Raw genomic sequence first — 25,696 nt, 5'->3', positions numbered from 1 at the left:
GAGAGAGAGAAAGAGAGGCTATGAAGTCTCACTACTCAATACTAAAGAGAGCGAGAGAGAGAGATAGAGGGAGGGAGGGAGAGAGAGAGAGAGAGAGAGAGAGAGAGAGAGAGAGAGAGAGGCTACTCAATACTAGAGAGAGAAAGAGAGGCTATGAAGTCTCACTACTCAATACTAAAGAGAGCGAGAGAGAGAGAGAGAAAGAAAGAGAGCGAGAGAGAGAGAGAGAAAGAAAGAGGCTATTCAATACTAAAGAGAGCGAGAGAGAGAGAGAGAGAGAAGAGAGGGCTACTCAATACTAAAGACAGCACAAACTAATGCACAAAGCTTGTTTGTGTGAGATTGTGTGTGTACGCACAGGAGTATGTGTGTGTGTTTCCCTGTTGACTTGTTTGTGCGGATGTTGATTGTGCAAGTGCTCTTTGGCTTTGTCACTCTCGGTTACCATGGTTCATTGGCAGGTGGCCTGGGGGGTGAGAGGCCAGGCGGGGTGGCACTGCCAGCAGTGGAGTGGCAGGTGGCGCTGCCGCCGCCTGTTAAAGAGGGCTTTCTTACCCTCGCCCGCCTCTGAACACAAGCCATGCCTTCCAGGACTCTCAGCTAAACAAAGCACAATCATGATGAAATTCACTGTTGGAGTGAGTGTGTATGTGTGTGTTTTGTGTCTGTATAATGTGTCGTATAATGTGGCATAATAGCTTGTACAGATTTATAGTCCCTTTACCCTTATAGCTCATTGTATCAGCACACAGAGGAACTGAGTTAGTTGACCTACGCCTCCCTCTCCCTCTCAGGTCTTACCTGCTCCTGGAGCCAGCAGCCAGCTGTACAGGTACCCAGCAGCCATGGAGAAGTAGAGCACCAGGGCCCTCTGGCTGTTCACCGTGTCCAGGATGTGCTCCACTGTGACTGGGGTGTAGGGGTCTGAGTCCTGCTGGCCTGTCTGCCTCTCCACCAGCAGGTCAGCAAATGCTCGTGTCCGACCCCGCTCTGCCACCGCCAACGCCTCGTCATGGTGGCCTGGCCGGAAGATGGTCAATGGTCAATATTGTATTTTTTTCAGTTTCTTTTTTTAATTGAAACTTTATTTAACTAGGCAAGTCAGTTACCCCAGCCAAACCCTAACCCAGACGACGCTGGGCCAATTGTGCGCCGCCCTATAGGACTCCCAATCACGGCCGGTTGTGATACAACCTGGAATCAAACCAGGGTCTGTAGTGACGCCTCTAGCACTGAGATGCAGGGCCTTAGACCGCCATGCCACTCGGGAGCCCCAGTTCATTATGGAGTGGTGGATTTATTTTTACAAAAGACACAAATAAAGATGGAAATAGAGCAGAAGAGCAATCAAAAAGAGAGGTGAGCAATGGACAAAGGGAGGGTAAAGTGTGAGAACCTAGGCTGACGAGGACCCTCTGGAGTGCCTGATAGGAGGAAGTCTGCAGATCAAACAGAGACAGTTTGTAGTCGGTGCTGTGCTGGGCCTCGTGACGAATGGTCTCAAACAGTGCAGACGCTCGGTAGAGCTGTAGGACAAATAACACAACCACACAGAAAAACATCAGATACATCCATATCCCTGTTGGCTGTAGAGCTCTCAGAGACTTGCAGTAGAAGAGTGAAGCCACTAGATGGCAGCAGCCCCCATCAGTGTAAATGATGTTTGACATCTACACTGCTACCCCTCTCCCTCTTAACCTGATCAGTCCCAAGCCAAATCAGCCCATCAGACCGGTCACTCATTTCAAGTATCAAGCCCTCATATTTAGCCTCACATTGAAGTGCTCTGCTTTTTTCTTTTCAGGACCAAATTATTTGACATAAAAAGTTACATTCATGAGTTTTATTGACTAACGTCACTCCAAAAATGAGATGTGCCAAACAATAACCTGATATAAAAAAAGTACAGTAAGCACAGAAAACTAGTCAGTGACAACTGTGTGGAGTTTGTGACAGTAACTATGTGAATTTATTAAGCTCAGGTAAACATCAGGAACCATCACAATGCAATATTTCTGCATGATCTCCTTTCAAGAAAAACCCTTACATTCTAACGAGTCCTGCGGCATCTGAGCGTCGTAGAACAAAACAAATCACCTCGGGCGTGTTCGTGAGAGCCTTTCCATGGTGGGGTCATAATAGTCTGTAGCTCAAACCGTTTCGGGATGTCTCCTGGTTTCACAAACTGCACTCTACCTCAGCCTTCGTCCAAAGCACAGGCCTACGGCTGTTATGGGCAGATCTAGGACAAATTTACTCGTCAAATGTCTGTAACAGACTCCTGGAAGTCTGTAGCTGAATCAGGCAACTCAGATGTTCAGAGCCAGTCCAAATCCTGGATCTGTGATATTGGGCCTGATGGACACAGCTCTGACATTCACCTCAGCTATCCTCCCGTCTCATCTCATCTGGCCCAGACTAAGATGCTAATTCATCGCCTGGGCACACAATGTCTTCTAGGGAAACAGTGTGTCCATAGAAACAAAGCTTTCCCTGCTCCACATCTTTCCTCTGTTCAGTCTCAGACACTAACATCAGGCTGGAGAGGGAGAAGAAGAGGGAGAGACAAAGGTGGGAGGGCAGACACAGTGTGGGCGGAGGCTGTGCTGCCAGGCCAGGCCAGTCAGGAGTGCTGATTCATGGGAGTTGTTATTGGTTTCCTATTCCTCTTCTGTTGGCAGGCCTTCAAGAAGACTGAGAATGTTACACCTCCACAGCCAGTCTGTATGAGTCCAGAAGTGAGATTGAACTATGCACAACAAACATTCAGATAGCTGCTTCCCTGGGACTGGCGCATGGAAGGGATGGAATCGGGATGAATCAGGCATATGTGTGTGTGTGTGTAGGTTACAGTGATCCAGGCCACTAAAGTATGTCAGACGAGAGGAGAGAGAGAAAGAGAGAGAGAGCACTGGGAGAGCAGAGTGTGGTTGTGCAGCATTAGTGCTAGAAGTCCAGTCCGGGCTGTCTGATTCTGCTGATAGAGCTGCAGGCTGATTCCTGCAAAGCTGGTTCAATCTTTTGGGCACACAGACATCCCTTTAAGATGAAAACTAATTTCTCACACCACCTTCCCCCCGGGGCCAACCTCACCCTTCACAGATTAAAAGAAAACAATCCCAAAAGTGCTGTGCTCGCAATGTCCCGCCTCGGTGCTGTAAAGCTAACATCAGAATAGGGGCCTAGGACATTTACACTGCCATGTATGCACCCAATATAACCCATGATTACTGTAACTGTTATCGGACATTTTCACACCGACAGTTGCACATGTAGACCCCATCACGATGCCTAAAACGACTCTCCTCATGTCTTTTCCCCAGGGCTACGTTCACCCTCTCTGATAGAAGTTACCAGCAGTAAAACATCAAACCCACCACACTGCACTCAACATTCATCTATTAATCCCATGTGACAATATGAAACCATGTATTCATCACAAATCTGACTGAACCGTGGGCAGGTCACAGAGGTCACGGCGGATCAGAGTGAGGGTGTTGAAACACAATTAGGTTTAAACGGTCGAACATGAGGCCAAGCCATCTCATTCCAACAGTACGGATGCTGTATGAATATTAAGTGCAGTAATATTGCATAGTGGGACATAGTTGGCTATGTAAATCAGCCCTGAAGTGGGTCAGGGTATTTACCAAGGTCATATAGCTTTACCACCAGCAGTAACGCCCTCCCTGCTTCCTCATGAATAATCATCTAACCTATACACTGAGGACAACAGTGTCTCCTTTCCTTTCCCAACAACACACCACCATGACAGCTACACTGACTGGAGGAAATATCCCAAACATTATGGAGTTGCCTGGGAAAGAACTTGGGTGTGAAATGACATCTGTTTGACTGAGGGGTATGGGGATAAGGTCATTGTAATAGAGATGAGAGAGAGAGATATCCCTGTACATAGCTGACTTTTAAACCTTTTTGAATGCAATATTTACTGTTCAATTCTAAGAGTTTTGTGTTGATGTTGTTTTGTGTCTTCTCACTTTTGTTTATTTCACATGCATTGACAATGTAAACACATTTCCCATGCCAATAAAGCCCCTTTGAATTGAGAGAGAGAGAGAGAGAGAGAGAGAGAGAGAGAGAGAGAGAGAGAGAGAGAGAGAGAGAGACACAGACAGACAGACAGACAGACAGACAGACAGACAGACAGACAGACAGACAGACAGACAGACAGACAGACAGACAGACAGACAGACAGACAGACAGACAGACAGACAGACAGACAGACAGACAGACAGAGACATTGGACTGGGTCAGCGCCCGCTCAGCCCAGTAAAAGCTATTCTCTGTCCTGGCACCAATGGTGGAACATCATCTGAAAACGTCTGAAACCCTACCTCTTCAAAGAGTATTTTAAATAATCCCACTGCCCCCCACAAAAAAGAATATTTACCTTTTCTTACTAGCACTGCCTTTGCTGATAGCTACTTTATTGAGGAGCATTTTTACTTCCTGTGACTGAGATATGTGGTTGTCTCACCTAGCTATCTTAAGATGAATTCACTAACTAAGTCGCAATGAATAAGAGGGTGAATAAAATGTCAATCTTCCACCTCCCCATCCACGGTCTCCCTCTACACACACGCAGATAGGTAACCCTGTGTATGTTGTGTGTGAGGAGAGGTTCATGTCAGATGTATACCTGGTGCTGGGCCTCCTCCAGGTTCCCACTGGCCCACAGAGACAGCCCCAGACGATGGCGGATCTTAGCCTCATCCTCACGCCGAGACAGCTGCTCCGCCAGCCGTAGGCCTGGAGAGAGAGACGTTAGAAATGATTTAGAGCTATGGGCAGGCAGGTATCTTCCAGGGTAACAGGTGTAAGCATGGTACTGATACTCTGACAGTGAACAGGCTTCAGTTGTAAACTCCCACTCAGTCTGGGCATCACACACACAAACACAAACACACCCACTCCCAGACACACAGTACGAGGCTGTTAGGGCACTAATCTGAGTGCCTAGTAATCAATGGTAAGGATCGAGTGGCTGAGCAAACACACCCATAATGCGTCTGTATAAAGCAAGTGGGAGACTAAGCAAACATAATATGTTTAATAGAGTCTACACACACAGAGGCTTGAATCCTGTGTTGAAACTGTTCGTATAGCTCATCACACTGGTCCATAAACTTCTTCTGAGATTCAGCCAAAACCCGGGGAGATTTTTCTGTTCAGTTAGCGTGGCTTTGTCAGATCACCTGGCGAGAATAACGTTTGTTTTCCCCTTTCAATCCCTCAAGCGGTGATGTGTATGTCACATGTTTGCATGTGTCAACAGCCTGCCCGCCGACTGCTTGGTTTCACCCAATTACTGTGATGAAACAGACACTCCACGAAGGGAAATGATAAAAAAAGGGCAGACACTGGGCCACGTCACCTACCAGGTGCTAACAGCACAGCAGGCAATCTTAGCTATGATTTGGGCTGCTAATACGTCTGTGGCTACAAGGTTTATATTATGTAGGTATTAGAATATAATGTATCTACTCTATTCCTCTGTGACTAGGGGAAAACACGTTTTGGTGGAGGGGAGAGAAAATGGGCCATGATATCAAGCAGCCCTCATCTCACTCTCCTCGCATTTCTAGTCATTCCTGGAAAACAGTGTGTCTGAGTCTGACCCAGATAAGAAAAGAACACAGCGCGTGACCAGGAAGGAACACCCGACCTACACGATTCCTATTCCACCAGGCCCAGGGCTGCTCTGCTCTGTGAGTACACCCTCAGAGAGACGGATGCCTTTGAAGCCTGCAACACTTCCCCCCTCTCCTTATCTATCCTCTTCTCCCTCTCTTCCCTCTTTCTCCCTCCTCCTGCCTCTCTCTCGCTCACACTCCCTAACTCTCTCAATACGCCCTCTCTTATCTCTCTCTCTGCCCTCTTTCTCCCTCCTCCAGCTCTCTGCCTTTCTTTCAGAACTCTCTAAACCCTCTCCTTCACCCTCTCCCTCCCGACCTCGTCTCTCTGTTTCTCTCTCTCTTGCTGTCTTTCTCTCCCCTCTCCTCTCTTTCTCTCGGTCTATCTGCCCTCCACTAGTCTCAGTCCTACTCAGGTTACATTAGAGTCTGGAGCTTTAGAGAGAGAACTGATCTGCAGCCTCACCATTCACATCTCCCTGCCTCTCTCTATGAAGACTCCTGATTAATCAAAAAGCGGCATGTCTTTTTCTTATAGTGCGGTTGACACTTGGTAGAATTATCATACATGAAGATGTATGCATCTGCATTGCGTACTCTTGCTATCTCTTCCCACATGCTTCCCTCTCTAACTGTGGCAATCTCTTGCCGTCACTGTCACTGTGTGTACCTTCGGTGTGCCATGCAGGCACAGTGACGTAGTGGTGGCTGACATAAGGATGTGGTGGTGGCTCTGTGGCTGGCTGCACCCTGAAGAGCAACTAGAGAACACTTTAAAGGCTCCCTGACAGCTGGTGAAGAGATTCACTACAGCCCCTGGGGGCCCATGCACCCTGTGACACACACACACACACACACACACACGCTTGCTGCAGGGCAATACTCTCTCTCTCTCTCTCGCTCTCTCATTATACAATGCATATATGCAAATATTTAAACACATGCATACACACTTCACAAAGCTACACACACACAGTGTCACAAAGTGTCACCTAATTATAAATGATATAAACAATTATAATGATAAAAGAATACTGCAGGCATTAACACTGCTGTGTCTCTCTCCCTCCTACAGTGAGGCATGTACACACACACACACACACACACACACACACACACACACACACACACACACACACACACGCATTGCTGAGGTCACATGCTGTCACTATAGGCCCTCGAGTGGTTCTCCTTTCCTAGGCCTCCTTCCAATTCATCTTTTTCAGGAAGCAAAAACAAAAAACAAGCAGTGCAGCATGAAAAAGAAAACGGAGGGGAAAAAAACGACCAACTTTGAGGTCTGGGTAGGTTGGCCAAAAATAATTGGCTGTCAAGGATAGGGAAGGTAGTGTTCTTTTTCAAAGCTGGACCAAGGAACAATGTAAGGACAGAGCAGGGGACAGTAATGGGACATGGAAGAGATAGAGTGGCCTGCCTCCTTTGTTTCCATTAAACCCCAACAAGCAACGACAAGGAACGATGTCTAGGTCACTACAAGCACTGGTGGCTTATAGGACAGGAGAGGAGAGGCTAGGGAAGGTATTCCTGTTCATGTCTTCCTTAGAGGAGGAATGATGAAACAACCTGTAAACCCAGAGAGATAATTCTCCCTGGATGGAAACAGGCTTTGGAGTGTAATGCCCTGGGTCTGCCTCTGCATAACGCTTGTAAATGGAGCTGGTGGCCACCAAACAGCTTCCACGAAGCCTTGTCCCGTCATCCCTGTGACAAACACTCCCTGCACTGTTACTGGCATAATGACTTTTAGACAGCCAGGGCTGCAGCTTTTTATTTCACCATTATCTGTAGAGGACAATGAAGCGTGAGAGGCAAGAGTCTATCAGCCACAGTGTGTGAAAAGATCCTTTGGCAGCTCATCTGAGAGAGGGGATATAGAGGTGTGAAGAATAGGAACCCGTAAACATGCTGAATACCTCCCCATGCAGCATGGAGATGAGCTCACACACACACCACACACACCACACACAAAACTAAAATACACAATGACAATGACACCCACACAAAAACACCCTCACACAGGCAAATAAAAAAAAAAAAATCGACAAACACTCACAGAAAAACACAAACAGTATAATCACAAAATATAAGCCTATTGACAAAAATTGCAGCTGTTGGTAGAATTATAACTTGGCTTTACTTCAAGAATTTGCATATAGTATGTGTTTAATTCTTGCCTGTCAGATAGATATTCTCCTTTGGAAGCTGTCCCAACACCTTTCATGTCACTAAAGTCTATGTCGTCTATGGAGCACAGTATTGTTATTATACAGTATATATATCTATATCTCTATTCCCCGACCCCACCACTCACCTTCCTGCAGATACATGACAGCCTGTGAGTAGTTCTGCAGTGCGTGGTGTGTCCTCCCCAGGCTACCGTAGGCCAGGGTCTTGGCTGCCAGGTCGTTGGTCTGAGCTGCAACACTCAGATGCTGCTCCTGGAACACCACCGCACGCTCATAGTTGCCCAGTGACTCATAGGTGAGGCCCAGGTTGCCATAGGCACGGCCCTGTCGGGCGGGGCTGCCCGTCTCCTCTGCGATCTCCAGGTCACTCTGGTGGCAGCGCAGGGCTGTCTCGTACTCCCCCATGGACTGGTACACCACCCCCAGGCCGCAACTAGCGTCGCCCTCTAGTGGGCGGTCCTGGGTGTCGCGGGCGATGCCTAGCTGGCGCTCAAGACAGGAGATGGCCTGTTCGTAGTTCCCCAGCTGGCTGTGGAGCGCCCCCAGCTCCCCGTAGGCCTGGGCCTTCCCGCTACACTCCCCCAACTCATGGGCCACCACCAGCCGCTTCTCAAAGCAAACCAGGGACTGCTGCAGGTTACCCATCGCCCTGCAGGGGGAGACACAGAGTCAGGGCAGGACGATGGGGAGTCAAACAGTGGGGAAGGACAGAGATGTGGGTCAACTAGGAAGGCAGGGATAGAGTTAAGTTGACTACATTATATGCCTACTAAAACACCCTGTAATTGCCATCTGGTGCTATGAACAGACAGACTCGTGCCACAGAGACTGTCCTCCTAGCGCACTCCTCTCACTGTCACCCTGTTCATCTCTCCTTATCTCCTATCAGGGGGATAGTAGAACAGCTTTTATCTAATCTGCACATATGGCCATATTGTGCAATAAGGGAAGAATGAGGAACACACATTGCATTGTCACAAGAGCAGGAACTATGCCATTTGCCAAGGTCTGCATCATTTCAGTGGTAATGAATATTCAGATTCCCAACAAAAAGCACAGCAGATGACTCTCTGAGGACTGTGTGTGTGTGTGTGTGGGGGGGGGGGGGGGGGGGGGGGGGCAATGTGCATGCCCTGTCCACCTGAGGATCTGTCTTTTTCAGCCATCTACTTCCTGTTTGAAGGGTGCAAAATCCACTTGATTGAATGCTTTCATTTTACTACTGTGACTCTTTCATATTCTTGCTTGTGCCTGTCATTTTTCCTGTTAACATTATGACCGCGGAAACGTTTGTAATGACCTGTCAAACACACTCCGGTAATGGCCGAAATAGGCTCAATGGAATACATTGTCTTTCCGTTTTATCTAGAAAAACGCTAAAGCTTTGTCAGGGATTTAACGCACCTTCACGACACTTACATCACAAGGAAAGAGAAGATAAAGTTATTTTGATGGGTGTTTATTTTTTTGGTGGAATAAAAATAAATACAAAATTATACAGTTGAAATGTTCACAAATTAGATGGGCTGAAATGAAAGCAACTTCTGAAAATGAACACTAGAATTATAGTGATATTATGTTTGATCTCCCAAACAATGTAAAGTATGTATAGATGTAATCTAGAGTTGATTTTTAATCCGATGGTATCCTGCTATGCACATACTTGTTGAATTATGCAAGAGAATGTGACAACAGTAATTAATGAGGCAGTCTAGACAGTGCAGGTAGGGTAGACAGAGGAAGTGTTTGGTGGTTGCAGCCCTATTCCACCCCTTTATGTTAATGTATTCATATATGCAAAAATACCTGATGTATTTATGAAAATGAGGCACATATAAAAAAAATACCTGATACAATAACAAAATGTATATATGAGTGCATTCTAAGATGTTTATATTTTTATTTGACAATAAATTCAAAACCTGAAATCTCTCCAAAATCCCTCAACTCATTATTTGTCAAATCAAATCAAAGTTAAATGGTCGTGTACACAGATTTCCAGATGTTATCGCAGGTGCAGCGAAATGCTTGTGTTTTCTAGCTCCAAAAGTCCAGTAATACCTAGAATAAAAAAACTATACACTCATAATCCAGAAAATACTAAATAAATAATATAGGATGAGCCATGACTAGAATACAGTATACACTGAGTGTCCAAAATATTAAGAACACCTTCCTAAAGTAGAGTTGCAACCCATTTTGCCCTCAAAACAGCCTCAATTCGTTGGGACATGGACTACAAGGTGTCGCAAGCGTTCCATAGGGATGCTGGCCCATGTTGACTCAAATGCTTCCCACTGTTATGTCAAATTGGCTGGATGTCCTTTCGATGGTGGACCATTCTTGATACACACGGGAAACTGTTGAGCGTGAAAAACCCATCAGCGTTGCAGTTCTTGACACACTCAAACCGGTGCGCCTGGTATCTACTACCATACCCCATTCAAAGGCATCTTTTGTCTTGCCAATTCACCATCTGAATGGCACACATACACAATCCATGTCTCAATAGTCTCAAGGCTAAAAAAATCTTTCATTAACGTGTCTCCTCCCCTTCATCTACACTGATTGAAGTGGATTTAACAAGTGACATCAGTAAAGGATCGATCATAGCTTTCACCTGGGTTCACCTGGTCAGTCTATGTCATGGAAAGAGCAGGTGTTCCTAATGTTTTGTACACTCAGTGTATACATATAAGGTGGGTGAAACAGTATGTAAACATTATTAAAGAGACCAGTGTTCAGTGACTCGATGTATATAGGGCAGCAGTCTCTAAGGTGCAGGGTAGAGTACCGGGTGACTATTTAACAGTCTGATGGCCTGGAGATAGAAGCTGTTTCAGTCTCTCGGTCTCAGCTTTGATGAGCCTGTACTGGCTCCGCCTTCTAGACGGTAGAGGGGTGAACAGGGCGTGGCTCGGGTGGCCGAGGTCCTTGATGATCTTCCTGTGACACCGGGTGCTGTAGATGTCCTGGAGGGCAGGCAGTGTGCCAGCGGTGATGCGTTGGGCTGACCGCACCGCCCTCTGGAGAGCCCTGCGGTTGTGGACGGTGCAATTGCCATACCAGGCGGTGATACAGCCCAACAGGACGCTCTCAATGGTGCATCTGTAGAAGTTTGTGAGGATTTTAGGGGACAGGCCAAATTTCTTCAGCCTCCTGAGGTTGATAAAGGTGCTGTTGCACCTTCTTCACCACTCTGTCTGTGTGAAGGGACCATTTCAGGTTGTCAGTGATGTGCACGCCAAGAAACTTAAAGCTTTGGACCCTCTCCACTGTGGCCCCGTCGATGTGGATGGGGGTGTTCTCTCTCTGCTGTCTCCTGTAGTCCACGATCAGCTCTGTTTTGTTGACGTTGAGAGAGTTATTTTCCTGGCACCACTCCACCAGGGCTCTCACCTCCTCCCTGTAGCCTGTCTCATCATTGTTGGTAATCAGTCCTAACACAGCAAACTTGATTGAGTTGTCTCTGCCAGTAAAATGTTTTATGTGTTATAATTTAGTCAATATCTGGTGGATTATAAAAATTCTCAACGGTTGGAGTATCTTTATCCATTGTCTGCTGCAATTGTTTTTAAAAACTTTTAACAATTTCGATGACCATTGTTAATGTGTGTGTAGGGGGAAGAGGAAGGGCTGAAGGGGTAATGATACAATGGGTTGGGGGGGGCTAGATAATATAATTCACCCTCCAATTGGCCTAGATGGGATGTCACATGGATACAGGTTCTGTCTATCTCTGTGAATAAGCTTACACACTGGCTAAGACCTGCTTTCATACCACGGTTTTGTTCTCTTGAATGCTTTGCACACGCTGCAGAAACCTTGCAAATAGCCAATTTTCACATTCCCCGGCAGAGCAACAATTGCTCGATGTCATTTGAAAAGGACCATTAAAAGAATAAAAGGCTTGAGATTAATTAATGTTGTGTGTTAATGTGAGCTGGTTGAGTAGAGTCTCTGGGAGAGAGAGAGATGGAGCGCGAGAGTGCGAGGGGGATAGAGAGAGGAGGAAGTGAGGATGATAGGAGTCAGATTTACATTCTTCCTCAGTCAGCTCATGCATAGCTAATGCAGGGTTCGGTCTGATTGTTATGGTGGCTTGCTGTTGATGTGCAATAAGAGGGAAAAATATTCTCTGAAATTAGGACTCCGTTGCTGCCGCCGCGTTTTGTTTCACCCTGTATTCTATCAGGATGTTATCAGACTCACGCGGGGGGAGAGAAAGTGGAGAAAAGAGAAAGAATGTAAAAGGTCGTCTCGAATTAACTGCGATTCCCCCGGTTTCAGACGTCTGTCTGCCAAAGCCTCTTTGCATACCGATCAGCTGGGGGCCAGTAGGCTCAGTGCTGAAGCAGCTAGCACCAGCCTCACTGAGCCTCAGGATCCTCAACGCCGACCGTCAAGGTGTCTCTAAACTATGGTGGTCCTGAAGTGCAAGTGCCAGCGCAAGCAAAAAGAACCAGCAGCGGGCACAAAAAGAAAAAAGATTATGCAAAGTAGGATCACTGTGATTATTAGTAATACCCCGTATAAGCAAATGATCTGTCACTGCAACAACCAGAATAAATTATCGGCAACTTATTCAAAAGGCAGAATGTTTTTTTTTCTCTCTCCAATTTTCGATCTTGTCTCATCGCTGCAACTCCCCAACGGGCTTGGGAGGCATCCTCCGAAACATGACACGCCAAACTGCGCTTCTTAACACCCGTCCGCTTAACCCAGAAGCCAGCCGCACCAATGTGTCGGAGGAAACACCATTTAACTGACGACCGAGGTCAGTCTGCAGGAGTCTCGGCCAGCCACAAGGAGTCGCTAGAGCACGATCAGCCAAGTAAAGCCCCTCCCGGCCAAACCCTCCCCTAACCCGGATAATGCTGGGCCAATTGTGCACCGCCCTATGGGACTCCCAATTACGGACGGTTGCGATACAGCCCGGCATCGAACCCGGGTCTATAGAGACGCCTCTAGCTCTGCGATGCAGTGCCTTAGGCCGCTGCGCCACTCGGGAGGCCCATGCAGAATGGCTTTCTGATTGCAATGGTGGCTTAGGTATATTAGAAATATGATGCCTTTACATTTAAATAAAGTTAAATAAAGGTTAAATAAAAAATTATTATTAACTGAGAAAAAGACAAATTCAAGTTCTATTTCTACTTTCATCAGCAGGACTCTTCATCTATGATTCAGATATTAGCTTTTCGTAACAGGCAATCAGAGATTTCATGGTTTTAGAGTGCTTTTCATCCAACCACAGATTTTCATTATAGAGCTACAGCACTGTTCAGTGGGGAGCTGCAGAGACACCATGTATACCCAATCCAATCCTTTAGTGACACTTTGTTCCAATCACTACTTCAAGAAGAGGACATTTGGACAGATGACAGTGCTTACCTGGAACAGTATCTAAGTGGCTCATTCAGTGGGAAAAGTGGAGTTACTGTAAGGAGTGAGAGAAACGCCAATATTCTGTATGATGTTAGGGCTAAAGCAAATTAGCATTATTTACCTACTGAGTGACCTGATAGGGAGCTACACTACATTACCAAATGTATGTGGACACCTGCTCATCGAACATCTCATTCCATAATCATGGGAATTAATATGGAGTTGGTCCCCCCTTTGCTGCTATAACAGCCTCCACTCTTCTGGGAAGGCTTTCCACTAAATGTTGAAACATTGCTGTGGGGACTTGCTTCCATTCAACCACTAAGAGCATTAGTGAGGTTGGGTACTGATGTTGGGTGATTAGGCCTGGCTCACAGTTGGCTTTCCATTTAATCCCAAAGGTCTTCGATGGGGTTGAGATCAAGGCTCTGTTCAGGCAAGTCAAGTTCTTCCACACCGATCTCGACAAACCATTTCTGTATGGACCTCGCTTTGTGCATGGGAGCATTGTCATGCTGAAACAGGAAAGGGCCTTCCCTAAACTGTTGCCACAAGTTGGAAGCACAGAATCGTCTACAATGTAACTGAATGATGTAGCATTAAGATTTCCCTTCACTGGAACTAAGGGGCCTAGCCTGAACCATGATAAACAGCCCCAGACCATTATTCCTCCTCCACCAAACTTTACAGTTGGCACTATGCACTCGTGCTGGTAGAGTTCTCCTGGCATCCGCCAAACTCAGATCTGTCTGTCGGACTGCCTGAAGGTGAAGCCTGATTCAGCACTCCAGAGAATGCGTTTCCACTGCTCCAGAGTCCAATGGCCGCGAGCTTTACACCAGTCCAGCCGACGCTTGGCATTGTGCATGCGGCTGCTCGGCCATGGAAACCCATTTCATGAAACTCCCAACAAACAGTTATTGTGCTGACTTTACTTCTAGAGGCAGTTTGGAACTCGGTAGTGAGTGTTACAACCGAGGACAGACGATTTTTACGCGCTATGTGCTTCAGCACTTGGCGGCCCCTTTCTATGAGCTTGTGTGGCCTACCACTTCATGCTGAGCTGTCGTTGCTCCTAGATGTTCTACTTCACCATAACAGCACTTACAGTTGACTGGGCAGCTCTAGCAGGGCAGAAATGTGATAAACTTACTTTTTGGAATGGTGGCATCCTATGACGGTGCCACGTTTAAAGTGGCACAGTAAGGCCATTCTACTGCCAATGTTTGTCTATGGAGATTGCATGGCTTTGTGCACAATTTTATACACCTGTCAGCAACGGGTGTGGCTGAAATAGCTGAAACCACTAATTTGAAGGCGTGTCCACATACTTTTGTCCAGTGTATAACCAATTACATTACAGGTTTCTAAGTGTGTTTAGTAGGGGCTAATGAGCGATGTCACTGACCTGTGTCCATTGCCCAGACCTCGGTAAGCCTTCTCCTGGTCCTGCATGCGGTTCAGGCTCTGGGCCACAGACAGGTACTGGTCGTAGTATTTAATGGCCTCCTCAAAGTCCCCTAAGGCTTCGTAACAGTCTCCCAGGTTACCATAGGCCCTGCCCCGGTCCAGTACGGCCTCGTTGCCACTCAGCTGCTGCAGGGTGGCCAACTGCTGCTCCAGGTAGCCTATAGCCTCCTCCATCACCCCTACGTTCATCTTGGTGATGCCCATGTTGCCGTAGACCTGGGCCTCTACGCCCGGGTCCTTCAGTCTGCGGCCCAGCTCTAGCTGCTCCTCGTAGCTCTTGAAGGCCATGGCATACTTCCCGAGGGCCATGTAGACAGCTGCCAGGTGTCCGTGGGCTTTACACTCCCCGGGAACATCGCCCAGCTCCTGGTACACCTCCAGCTCCTGGGTGTGGTAGCCCAGGGACTTGTCGTACTTCTGCACCAGTCTGTAGGTGGCGCCCAGGGAAGCGTAGGCACACGCCTCCATCCTGCGCTCCTTCATCTGAAACAAAGCACAGATAGGATTTCAGTGCATCAGCAAATGAGCAACAGTATTACATTTTAACAACCCTGCCTTTCAAAATCAATGGAGTGCTTGACTTACAGTATATCATGCTAATCTCTCTTACTGTATGCAGACAAAGTGGAAACCTTTCCTGTGACTATGACTATAATCAGGACCTAGTGAATCTCACCTGGTGAGCCAGGGCGAGCTGCTGCTCATAGAACTGGATAGCTCCGGTCACATCCTTCTTGCAGACAAAGATGTCCCCCAGGTTGCCCAGGGCTCTGAAGCGGGCTTGTGCATTATTAAGAGACTGGGCTAGAGAGAGCAGGTACTTCTGACACTCCTCTGCCTTGGTGAAGTTACCCAGAGCCTTGAAGGCCAGTCCAAGGTTACAGTAGGCCTTGGCCTGGCTCAGCTTGTCATGCAGGTCCTTAGCCAGAGCCAGGTCCTGCTCATAGTACTTGACAGCGTCCTGGTAGCTTCCCAGGCAGTAGTGGGCGTAGCCCAGGTTGTGGCAGACTTTCCCCTCACTCTCCATGTCCTGGAGGTCAGGGGACAAGCGGAGGTACTGCTCGTAGTAGGGCACGGCTTGGGGGAACTCTCCCCGGGAGCAGTGGAAGTTCCCCAGGTTGCCCAGGGCGCGAGCCTCACTCTGGACGTCTCGCAGCTCGCGGGCGATATTGAGGTGGTTCTGGTAGTGCTGCAGGGCGCGATCGTGGGCCCCCAGAGCCTGGTAGGCCACGGCCAGGTTACCATGGGTGGAGGCCTGGGAGGCTCGGTCGTTGACCTCCATGGAGATCTGTAGCTCCTGGCGGTGGTAGCGCACGGCCTGGTCAAAGGCCCCCAATGCGTTGTAGGCGTTGCCCATGTTACCGTAGGCCCGGCCCTGAGCAGCATAGTCAGTGAGCTCCTGGGCGATGGAGAGGTGGGTTTTGTGGAGTTTCAGTGCAGTTTCATAGTCTCCTTTCATCTGGTGGATTATGCCTGTGGACAGGGGAGAGGAGAGAGGGAAAGGAAGAGGGAAGAGGCAAGATTAATATCCCATTCACAGGAAAATAGAAGTTCACTTCAAGTGCCTCATCAGACAGCCACATTATGTAGAAAGCAACAGTCATTTGGTAGTTAAAATATGCTTCTGCTGAGCCATCTGTTCCCTGATCAGGGAACAAACGTTCCACACAAAATATGGTCATTAAAATAAAGCACAATCACACAGTGTTATAAAGACATCAAAATGGAATCATTGGATTGTCTAAACTGTCTTTGATGATTGTGTCTTGAAAGAATATCCGCAAAACCAACCACTTTTCCGCAGGGACCGAAACAACTGAGAAGGAGAGAGAGAGAGAGAGAGAACAAAAGAGAGAGAAAGAGTGGGCCGAGACGATTGAAAGCTAAGCTAACAACTTCTCAAAACTGAGATGAGTGTGCAAAACCAATAAATAACAGAAAACCCTGTGTATGGATGAGCGTATGATCTTTTATAAAACGGAGCAGCCATTCATCTAACAGGACTGGATAACTGTGGCTCCCCTGCATTGGCATCAGTGTGGGCTAATGGGCCTGGGAGATAAGGGGAACCAGCCCTAACCAGCCGCACCACTCAGAGGGCACTGGGATGGGGACGGGCCAGCCTTGGCCGGGGTGTGTGGGAAACAGGGAAGTGGGACAGGAGAGGGGGACGTTTGTGGGTTGTGGTGGGAACTTGATGGTGCCACTGGGATTAGCGAGCACCATGTGCGTTTTCTGACTTTCCCTACCAGAACCTGCCACAGTACTGGCGCATGCAGAGGCTAAATAAACAGACGGTAAACAGCCAACTTAACAAACCCAAAATGACAAGACTACTGGTGCTATAGATGTGGAGCCCATTGGAGTTGTTTGTTCAGTTAAAAGCCTTTCATGGGCCTCCCGAGTGGTGCAGCGGTCTAAGGCACTGCATCGCAAGGCTAGAGGCATCACTACAGACCCAGGTTTGATCCCAGGCAGTGTCGCAGCCGGTCGCGACCGGGAGATCAATGAGGTGGCACACAATTGGCCCAGCCTCGTCTGGATAAGGGGAGGGTTTGGCCGGCCGGGATGTCCTTGTCCCATCGCGCTCTAGCGACTCTTGTGGCGGGCCAAGCGCATGCACGCTAACACGGTGCGGCTGGCTTCTGGGTCAAGCAAGCAGTGTGTCAAAAAGCAGTGCGGCTTGGCAGGCTCGTGTTTCAGAGGACGCATGGCTCTCGACCTTTGCCTCTCCCGAGTCCGTACGGGAGTTGCAGTGTAGGGACAAGACTGTAACTATCAATTGGATATCACAAAAAAGGGGTAAAAATAATAATAATAAATATATATATATATATATAAAAAGCCTTTCATGAGGTCATTGGGATGCCTTACTAGCCAACCTGGACTCAGGTCTAACGTTAGCTAGGTGGCTAACGTTAGCTAGGATAAGGGTTAAGGTTAGGGTTGACTAACATGCTAAGTAATTGCAAAGTAAAAAGTAGTAAGCAGTTGCAAAGTTGCTAATTAGCTAAAATGCTGAGATTCGAACACGTAACCTTTGGGTTGCTAGATGCCCACATTATATGCCTACCCATCCACCCCAACCAACCACCCTACTTTCCTTTTTGCCTTAAGTGACCGTCTGTCTTATATAACCATACCAAATGTAACATATCATACTAATGAGTGTCCCAGATTTACATTTACTATGTTACATCTAGTCCTTCAGGCTCTGATCAGGCCCTACACCCAAACAAGGGCACTGCGTTCATCCACCTCTGGCCTGCTCGCCTCCCTACCTCTGAGGAAGCACAGTTCCCGCACAGCCCAGTCAAAACTGTTCGCTGCTCTGGCACCCCAATGGTGGAACAAGCTCCCTCACGACGCCAGGACAGCGGAGTCAATCACCACCTTCCAGAGACACCTGAAACCCCACCTCTTTAAGGAATACCTGGGATAGGATAAAGTAATCCTTCTAACCCCCCCCTTAAAAGATTTAGATGCACTATTGTAAAGTGGTTGTTCCACTGGATATCATTAGGTGAATGCACCAATTTGTAAGTCGCTCTGGATAAGAGCGTCTGCTAAATGACTTAAATGTAAAATGTAAATGTAGTCTATGAGACCAGGCTGGACTAGGTAACAGGGGCTCTGTTGGTCTATAGTTGGCCCACTGGGTTTGCACATTTTGTTTACACAGTATCAGGCTCCTCTGAGGCGTCACTTTTTTAGGCAGCCAGATTTCAAGGAATAGAAGAGGCTCAATGCTTTAAACTAAGCTGTGCTAGAAAGCTAACTTTGGGTGTCAGGTGAAGGAAGGGGTGTTTGGTATTTTATTAGGATCCCCATTAGCTGTTGCAAAAGCAGCAGCTACTCTTCCTGGGGTCCACACAAAACATTAAACATAATACTGAATGACATAATACAGAACATCATTAGACAAGAACAGCTCAATATGTACAAATCCAGGTATCAAGGAAAGGGGATTGGATGGCAGCATAAAAAATAACTTATTCCAAATATTTAATTGATTTGCCTAGCCCATAGATAGTGGCATAACCTCCAATCCATAGATGGGCTCACCTTTGTGATAATTCACCCACAGATCCCTCACAGAAGGAAACCCCTCAGATGAAGTGGATCAGTAGTTCAGCACTTGATTGTTTCTGTGTACTTCTGTCTCAAGGTTAAAGTGCCATAGCCTTACCTGGCCCAGTAACCACCAGGTCAACACCTGAAGGAATGAACATGCTAAGCATACTACAGACAAAACAAACAAGAGACAGTACAATTCTTTGTACTGATTGCCAGAAGGAATACAATATGGATAAGTAACATACTGTATAAAGATTTGATAAAATGTTACTAACACTTTTATAATGACAAATGGTAGGAAAAATAGGCTTTTGGCATTGCATGTCCTACAGTTACAGTAGACTGACATTGGCACCTCACATATCAAGGACAGAGCCCAGGCCGTAGCCCCACCCCACCCCAGCCCAGCCTACCCCACCCCAGCCCACCCCACCCCAGGCCGTAGCCCCACCTCATCCCAGCCTCACCCCAGGCCAGCCCACCCCAATCCCCACACCAGCCACCCCCACACCAGGCCAGCCACCCCCACCCCAGCCCATCCCATCCCACCCCCACCCCACCCCAGGCCAGCCCATCCCACCCCACCCCACCCCAGGCCAGCCCGGCCCCAGAGCATGTTAACATGCGGAGGAGGAGCACTGACAGCCTTCTCCCTCCACAAAGTCATTGCCAAGGTTATGTCTTCCCTTGGAGCTTAGCCCACAGAGGGTATAATGCCTGTTGATGTATCACCAGCTAACATGGCCCCAGCCCTCCCCTGAGTCCCCTGCTGGAGGCTAAAATTGGAGCTGGATCTGGGGCTCAAACGCTGGGGTGTGGGCTGGGGAGAAAAGCTAGAGTTGGGGATGGGGGGGGGTTCTGGGGAGAAAGGCTTGAGTTGGGGTTGGGGGGGCTGGGGAGAAAGGCTAGAGTTGGGGCTGGGGGGGCGGGGGAGAAAGGCTAGAGTTGGGGCTGGGCTGGGGAGAAAGGCTAGAGTTGGGGCTGGGGGGGCTGGGGAGAAAGGCTAGAGTTGGGGCTGGGGGGGCTGGGGAGAAAGGCTAGAGTTGGGGCTGGGCTGGGGAGAAAGGCTAGAGTTGGGGCTGGGCTGGGGAGAAAGGCTAGAGTTGGGGCTGGGCTGGGGAGAAAGGCTAGAGTTGGGGCTGGAGCTAGAGTTGGGGCTGGGGGGGCTGGGGAAAAAGGCTAGAGTTGGGCCTGGGCTGGGGAGAAAGGCTAGAGTTGGGGCTGGGGGGCTGGGGAGAAAGGCTAGAGTTGGGGCTGGGGGGGCTGGAGAGAAAGGCTAGAGTTGGGGCTGGGGGGGGCTGGGGAGAAAGGCTAGAGTTGGGGCTGGGGGGAGGCTGGGGAGAAAGGCTAGAGTTGGGGTTGGGGGGGCTGGGGAGAAAGGCTAGAGTTGGGGCTGGGGGGGCTGGGGAGAAGGGCTAGAGTTGGGGCTGAGGAGAAAGGCTAGAGTTGGGGCTGGGGGGGGGGCTTGAGGTGAGTTTGGCGCTGGAGCTACACCTGGAGCCGGAAGAGATGAGGACCTAAGGCTATGCCGGGGCCACACAAGGGGTCAGAAAACAATCTCTGTCTCCGCCAAATTGTAAGAGGATTACAAGAACCCCTGGGTCCCTGTTTGATAATAAATAATAGCATGTTTTGGGCCTCGGGTGGTAAATGCTGTTGGTACACAAACCAGGGGGAATGATGGCGATTGGCTGGTCAGCTGGATAAGAAAGGGGTAGTGATAGATACACTGATTTCAAATGACCCCATCAAAAAATTCTAAGAGAGAGGAGGGATTGACTCCTGCGGACCCCTGTTATGGCCATGCAATTCACTCAGACCGCACAATAAGGTTTGTTATGTTACATACAGTATATAAACTAAACCCCAGAGCTTATGATTCTGCAGCTCCATCATTTCCATCTGCACAGTGAGCACAATGACTGTGAAAAAAGAGGGATCAAACAACAAGCCAAATATCCCTCACGCGCCACACACACACACCTACTTTATCCCATTCACCACCCCGTATCAAAAGACATTAAAAGGCGGGCGATGCGTTGTCACTTTGCATTACACAGGCGCACAGTGTGAGAGGGAAATGCTGCAGTGATGACTTTGAGGGATGGTGTCTTGTTCTTACTAAATCACTGTGTCATTCTGTGCTGTGTGTGGAGGTCCACAGCACTGTGGAGCTGTCTGCTAGCTGCCTCTCTGCTGCTCTGCCCAGCTAAGAGGATTTCAGCAACAATGGATTCTCTGCCACTGTGCCGGGGTGATACCAGGGATAGAAGAAAGATGGCCAATCACCAAGCAGCCATCGGCCCTGCCCTAGAATCCAAACTCTAGCCTACCCTCCATTCATATTGCAGTTAGCCCAACACTGTGTCAACACAAGGACCTGAAGAATGAATACAAAACAACATTTTCAATTGTTATGTACAAATTAATGGTCTAGAATATTGCAGGACCAATTTAAAGTGGTTAGAGTGTAAAAAAGCAGATGCATAATTGCTTTCTAGACATTAACACTGAGTGCTGTGTGTGTTGAGACCTGTGGGGGGCGGTAGAGAGCTGAGGCAGAGAAGGCAGGCAAGGTACTGAGTGGGGTGGAGTGGAGTGGAGTGGGGTGGAGTGTAGTGGGGTGGGGTGGGGTGGAGTGGAGTGGGGTGGAGTGGAGTGGGGTGGAGTGAAGTGGGGGTCTGGGTTAAGGCTTAGGTACCAAATCCTCACTCACAAACACAGACATCTCCCACGGCCCGACAGACACGCTGAGAGAGACAGGAAGGTGGAAGATAAAAAGAAAGGGGGATGGATAGATGGATGTGTGCTGAGTGGGAGGCCTGCCAACACAAGCACACACAGACAGTCCGCTGCACCCCTCCAACCCTCTGCCTGCCTGCAGGCCCAGCTGGGCTGGCTTCCTCTCCGCTCTCTCCAGCTGACCCGTCACTATCCTTCAGGACTGTTATACCTAACCCTGCTTAACCACAGAGAAACCTCTTGTTACTTCTGGAGCTATGATAGCTCTGGACAGTTATGTATCTAATCTTCAATGTCCAGAGCATTGAGCAAGACCCTTTGGTTTTATTGCGCCTCAGGTTTTCCGTTTTGTAAAGACTTCAAATTCCATGTTGAAGTTGTGGATGGTCTAAGGAAAAAATAATGCTGTTTCTGTGTTGTTTGAGTTAATAGTGACATGGTGAATGGATTCAAAATAAACACATACAGCACATAGCTATACGTGGAAGGTGGGGACGTGGGAGAATGTTGGAGCAGGCTTCCAGTCCAGTATTTGGCATTGTCTTCTGCCATGAGACTAGGCTGAAGGGGGCCATGGAGAGGGGGAACTAACTGCTGCTTTTCCATCAACATGACAGTGGGCCAAGCAGCACAGCTCTGCTACACTAGGAACTCTCCAGAAGAGGAGAAGGAGAATGGCATCCAATGTAACAATGTAATCACCTCAACCCCCCTCCCTCTGTACATAGTAAAGTATATAGGAATCACAACACCCCCCCCCCTCTGTACATAGTAAAGTATATAGGAATCACAACACCCCCCCTCCCTCTGTACATAGTAAAGTATATAGGAATCACAACACCCCCCCCTCCCTCTGTACATAGTAAAGTATATAGGAATCACAACACCCCCCCCCCCCTCCCTCTGTACATAGTAAAGTATATAGGAATCACAACACCCCCCCCTCCCTCTGTACATAGTAAAGTATATAGGAATCACAACACCCCCCCCTCCCTCTGTACATAGTAAAGTATATAGGAATCACAACACCCCCCCCCCCCCTACAGTAACTAGGTTTTCCATTCCAGACCTTCCTGTCTGTGTGCCCAGCAGGATATATTTACATGTGGAACATTAACAGCACGGCCCTGTTGGCCCTAATGATCCTGAAGAAAGAGCTTGAGATGTCACCTCAACAGGATAAATGCACATTTTATGTTTGGTTTCCCTCACTACCTGTCTCCTTCCCTATGCATTCTTCCATTCACTCTGCCTGTTCCATTAGGCTGGGTAAATTCCTCAGTAAATCCAGCCGCTGCCCTCCTGCCCCTGCCTTCTCCCCTCCCTCCTTTTAAAAACACTAGGCTGTTTCCAACGACAACCAACCTGAGATCTCTCCCTCCCTGACTGCCTCAGTCTGCTGTCTGCTCCAGACCACATGGCTGTGTTCCTGTGTGAGCCATATAGCCAAACCCTGCAGGACTCCACAGAAGACTTTTCATGTTGGGGTTAGGGAGAGTATACTAGGAAAGGCCTAAAGCCATTTCAACTCAGTTTCTCTCTCTCCCTCCCCCTGAATCTCTCCTGCCCCAGTGAGTAGTACACCCAGAACAGTGTTGTTTATAGCTCTGTTTTGTTGGACTCTGCCCACTGGGCACAGACGTCAATTCAACGTCTATTCCACATTGGTTCAATGTCATTGAAATTATGTGGAAACAACGTTGATTCAACCAGTGTGTGCCCAGTGGGTGTGCTGTTGTGTTTCCTGTTTGATTTAGCTTTGTCTCAGCATTAAGAGGTCCTCTGGGAACCAGGGTGAAAACAAGGAAAGTGATAGCTTAATTAAAACTGTTACCTCCGGCTCTGTTAACTGATGGAGTCGCAATTTCTAATGACTTTTTTAGATGAAAAAAACTAAACAATGAGTAGTGGGTTAGAAAAAGAAAGAGAGGAGGGAGAGAGGAGAGGGAGAGAAGAGAGAAGGGTAAAAACAGCTTCCAAACAAACTTATTAAAAACCTCTGAAGTGAATTGCAGGAGAAAATATTGCGATTTAGATTCTGTTTCATGAATAAGAGAAATGTAGTGGGCTTGATTACCAACAACGACGAGACAGCCAACAGGGGCACTCAGTGTGGTGTCAGGAAAATAACCTCTCACTCAACGTCAACAAAACAAAGGAGATGACCGTGGACATCAGGAAACAGCAGAGGGAGCACCACCCTATCTACATCGAATGGACAGTAGTGGAGAAGGTGGAAAGTTTTAAGTTCTTCAGCGTACACATCACAGACAAACTGAAATGGTCCATCCACACAGACAGGAGGCTGAAGAAATTTGGCTTGTCACCTAAAACCCTGACAAACCTTTACAGGTGCACAATTGAGAGAATCCTGTTGGGATGTATCACCGCCTGGTACGGCAACTGCACCGCCCTCAACCCGCAAGGCTCTCAAGAGGGTGGTGCAGTCTGCACAACGAATCACAGGTGGCAAACTACCTGCCCTCCAGGACACCTACAGCACCCGATGTCACAGGAAGGCCAAAAAGATCATCAAAGACAACACTTGAGCCACTGCCTGTTCACCCCGCTACCATCCAGAAGGCGAGGTCATTACAGGTGCATCAAAGATAGAAGCTGTTTTTCAGTCGCTCGGTTCTCAGAGAGGCTGCTGCCTACATAGAGACTCACTAGTCACTTTAAACAATGCCACTTTAATAATGTTTACATATCTTACATTACTAATCTCATATGTATATACTGTATCTTATACCATCTATTGCATCTTGCCAATGCCGCTCAGCCATCCCTCATCCATATATTTATATGTACATATTCTCATTCACCCCGTTATATTTGTGTGTATTAGGTAGTTGTTGGGGAATTGTTAGATTGCTTGTTAGATATTACTGCACTGTCGGACCTAGAAGCACAAGCATTTCACTACACTCGCATTAACATCTGCCAACCATGTGTATGTGACCAATACAATTTGATGTTGATTTTGATGTTGATTTGAAATGTGAGTTAAATGCAAAAGCCACAACTCCAGTCCTCCCTGAGATATTAAATAACGCTGACTAGGGGGTAAGTTAGCCGGTTAATGACTAATAAATAGAGGCTGGAAAGCAACATTTTCATCTCCTTTATAGGTCAGCGTGCACTGAGCCAAGGCTCCTGTCAGCACTGGGCCTCAGTCAGCCAACCCGCCTCAGTAATAAAGCATGTTACCGTCGCTGTGCTGAGCGGAGCTAGCTGGCTACATGTTACCTCTAAGCCATGACAGGTGCCGCTCCACCCTCCCCACATCAACATTGATCATCAGAGAAGAGCTGAGGGCTGAATAAAAGATCTGGGGGAAAAAATACTTTCTTTCTTCATGTTCTCCACCCCTCGCTACACCACACTGCTATTCTTCTCTCTTACGCTTGTTAATCTTACACTTGATCATGTCTTCTCGTTTTGTGTGCAACATGTTTTATCTCTGCATGGTGGTGCTTCAAAGCAAGAGGATTGTGCAGTAAGCTGCAGTATGTCAGGTTGGCTACAGTATGTGGGGGAATGACAAGGCAACAACAACATTCCCCCACCACCATCACCACAAACAACAACAGTGTAATCACAGAAATTATGTATTTTTTTAACCACTTAATTCTCTGTTATCTACATTATTCAGCACTTGGAAAATCAGCTATTAAAGGTAATTAAGCGATTCATCAAGTCATTATCAATTACCTGGAGCCCCACAGCCGCAGAATACAATCACTAGGGGTGAGGGGAAAAGAGAGAGTTAGAGAGAGAGAGCGAAAGAAGAAAGAAAGACAATGGCAAGGCACTGTCAGGCAGAGAGAAGTAGAGGGGAATGGAGAAACAAGAGGTAGAGACAGGAGGGCAACGTCAACACAATCACCTAACACTCCACTGGGCCTCCCTCCCAGCCATCACCATGAAGCACTGCAGCGTGTCCCTGGCAGTACGGAGCAACAGGCCCACTCTCCTCCTCCTCCTATCCATTGTGCTCTGGTTTTGTCACCAGCTCTGGGTTTTTGACAGTACATCAAACACACTGTAATTATTGTGTCATGGAATTTGAAGTATTGTTGCTGCTGATGTAACGTCTGCTTCCAACTCACACTCTCAAACATGTAGATCCCCTGAACGCAGCTCACTTTCCAG

The 25,696-nt window shown here is 47.9% G+C and overlaps 1 protein-coding gene across 1 annotated transcript in view; it reads right to left on the bottom strand.

Annotated features, from left to right (window-relative positions):
• LOC115164498 (tetratricopeptide repeat protein 28) overlaps positions 1 to 25,696 on the bottom strand; it is a 342,021-nt gene that overhangs the window by 28,888 nt on the left and 287,437 nt on the right. The window contains exons 7-12 of the mRNA XM_029717042.1: positions 15,399 to 16,195; positions 14,661 to 15,205; positions 7,990 to 8,513; positions 4,664 to 4,773; positions 1,397 to 1,526; positions 802 to 1,020 (exon numbers count right to left, since the gene is read on the bottom strand). Of these exons, the coding sequence (XP_029572902.1) occupies positions 802 to 1,020; positions 1,397 to 1,526; positions 4,664 to 4,773; positions 7,990 to 8,513; positions 14,661 to 15,205; positions 15,399 to 16,195 (2,325 nt within the window). The remainder of the gene's footprint in view (positions 1 to 801; positions 1,021 to 1,396; positions 1,527 to 4,663; positions 4,774 to 7,989; positions 8,514 to 14,660; positions 15,206 to 15,398; positions 16,196 to 25,696) is intronic.

Source organism: Salmo trutta, chromosome 27 (assembly GCF_901001165.1).
Source record: "Salmo trutta chromosome 27, fSalTru1.1, whole genome shotgun sequence".
NCBI classification, from domain to species: domain Eukaryota; kingdom Metazoa; phylum Chordata; class Actinopteri; order Salmoniformes; family Salmonidae; genus Salmo; species Salmo trutta.
The sequence above is the reverse complement of the archived record's forward strand: the minus strand, read 5'-3'. Positions and strand labels throughout refer to the sequence as shown.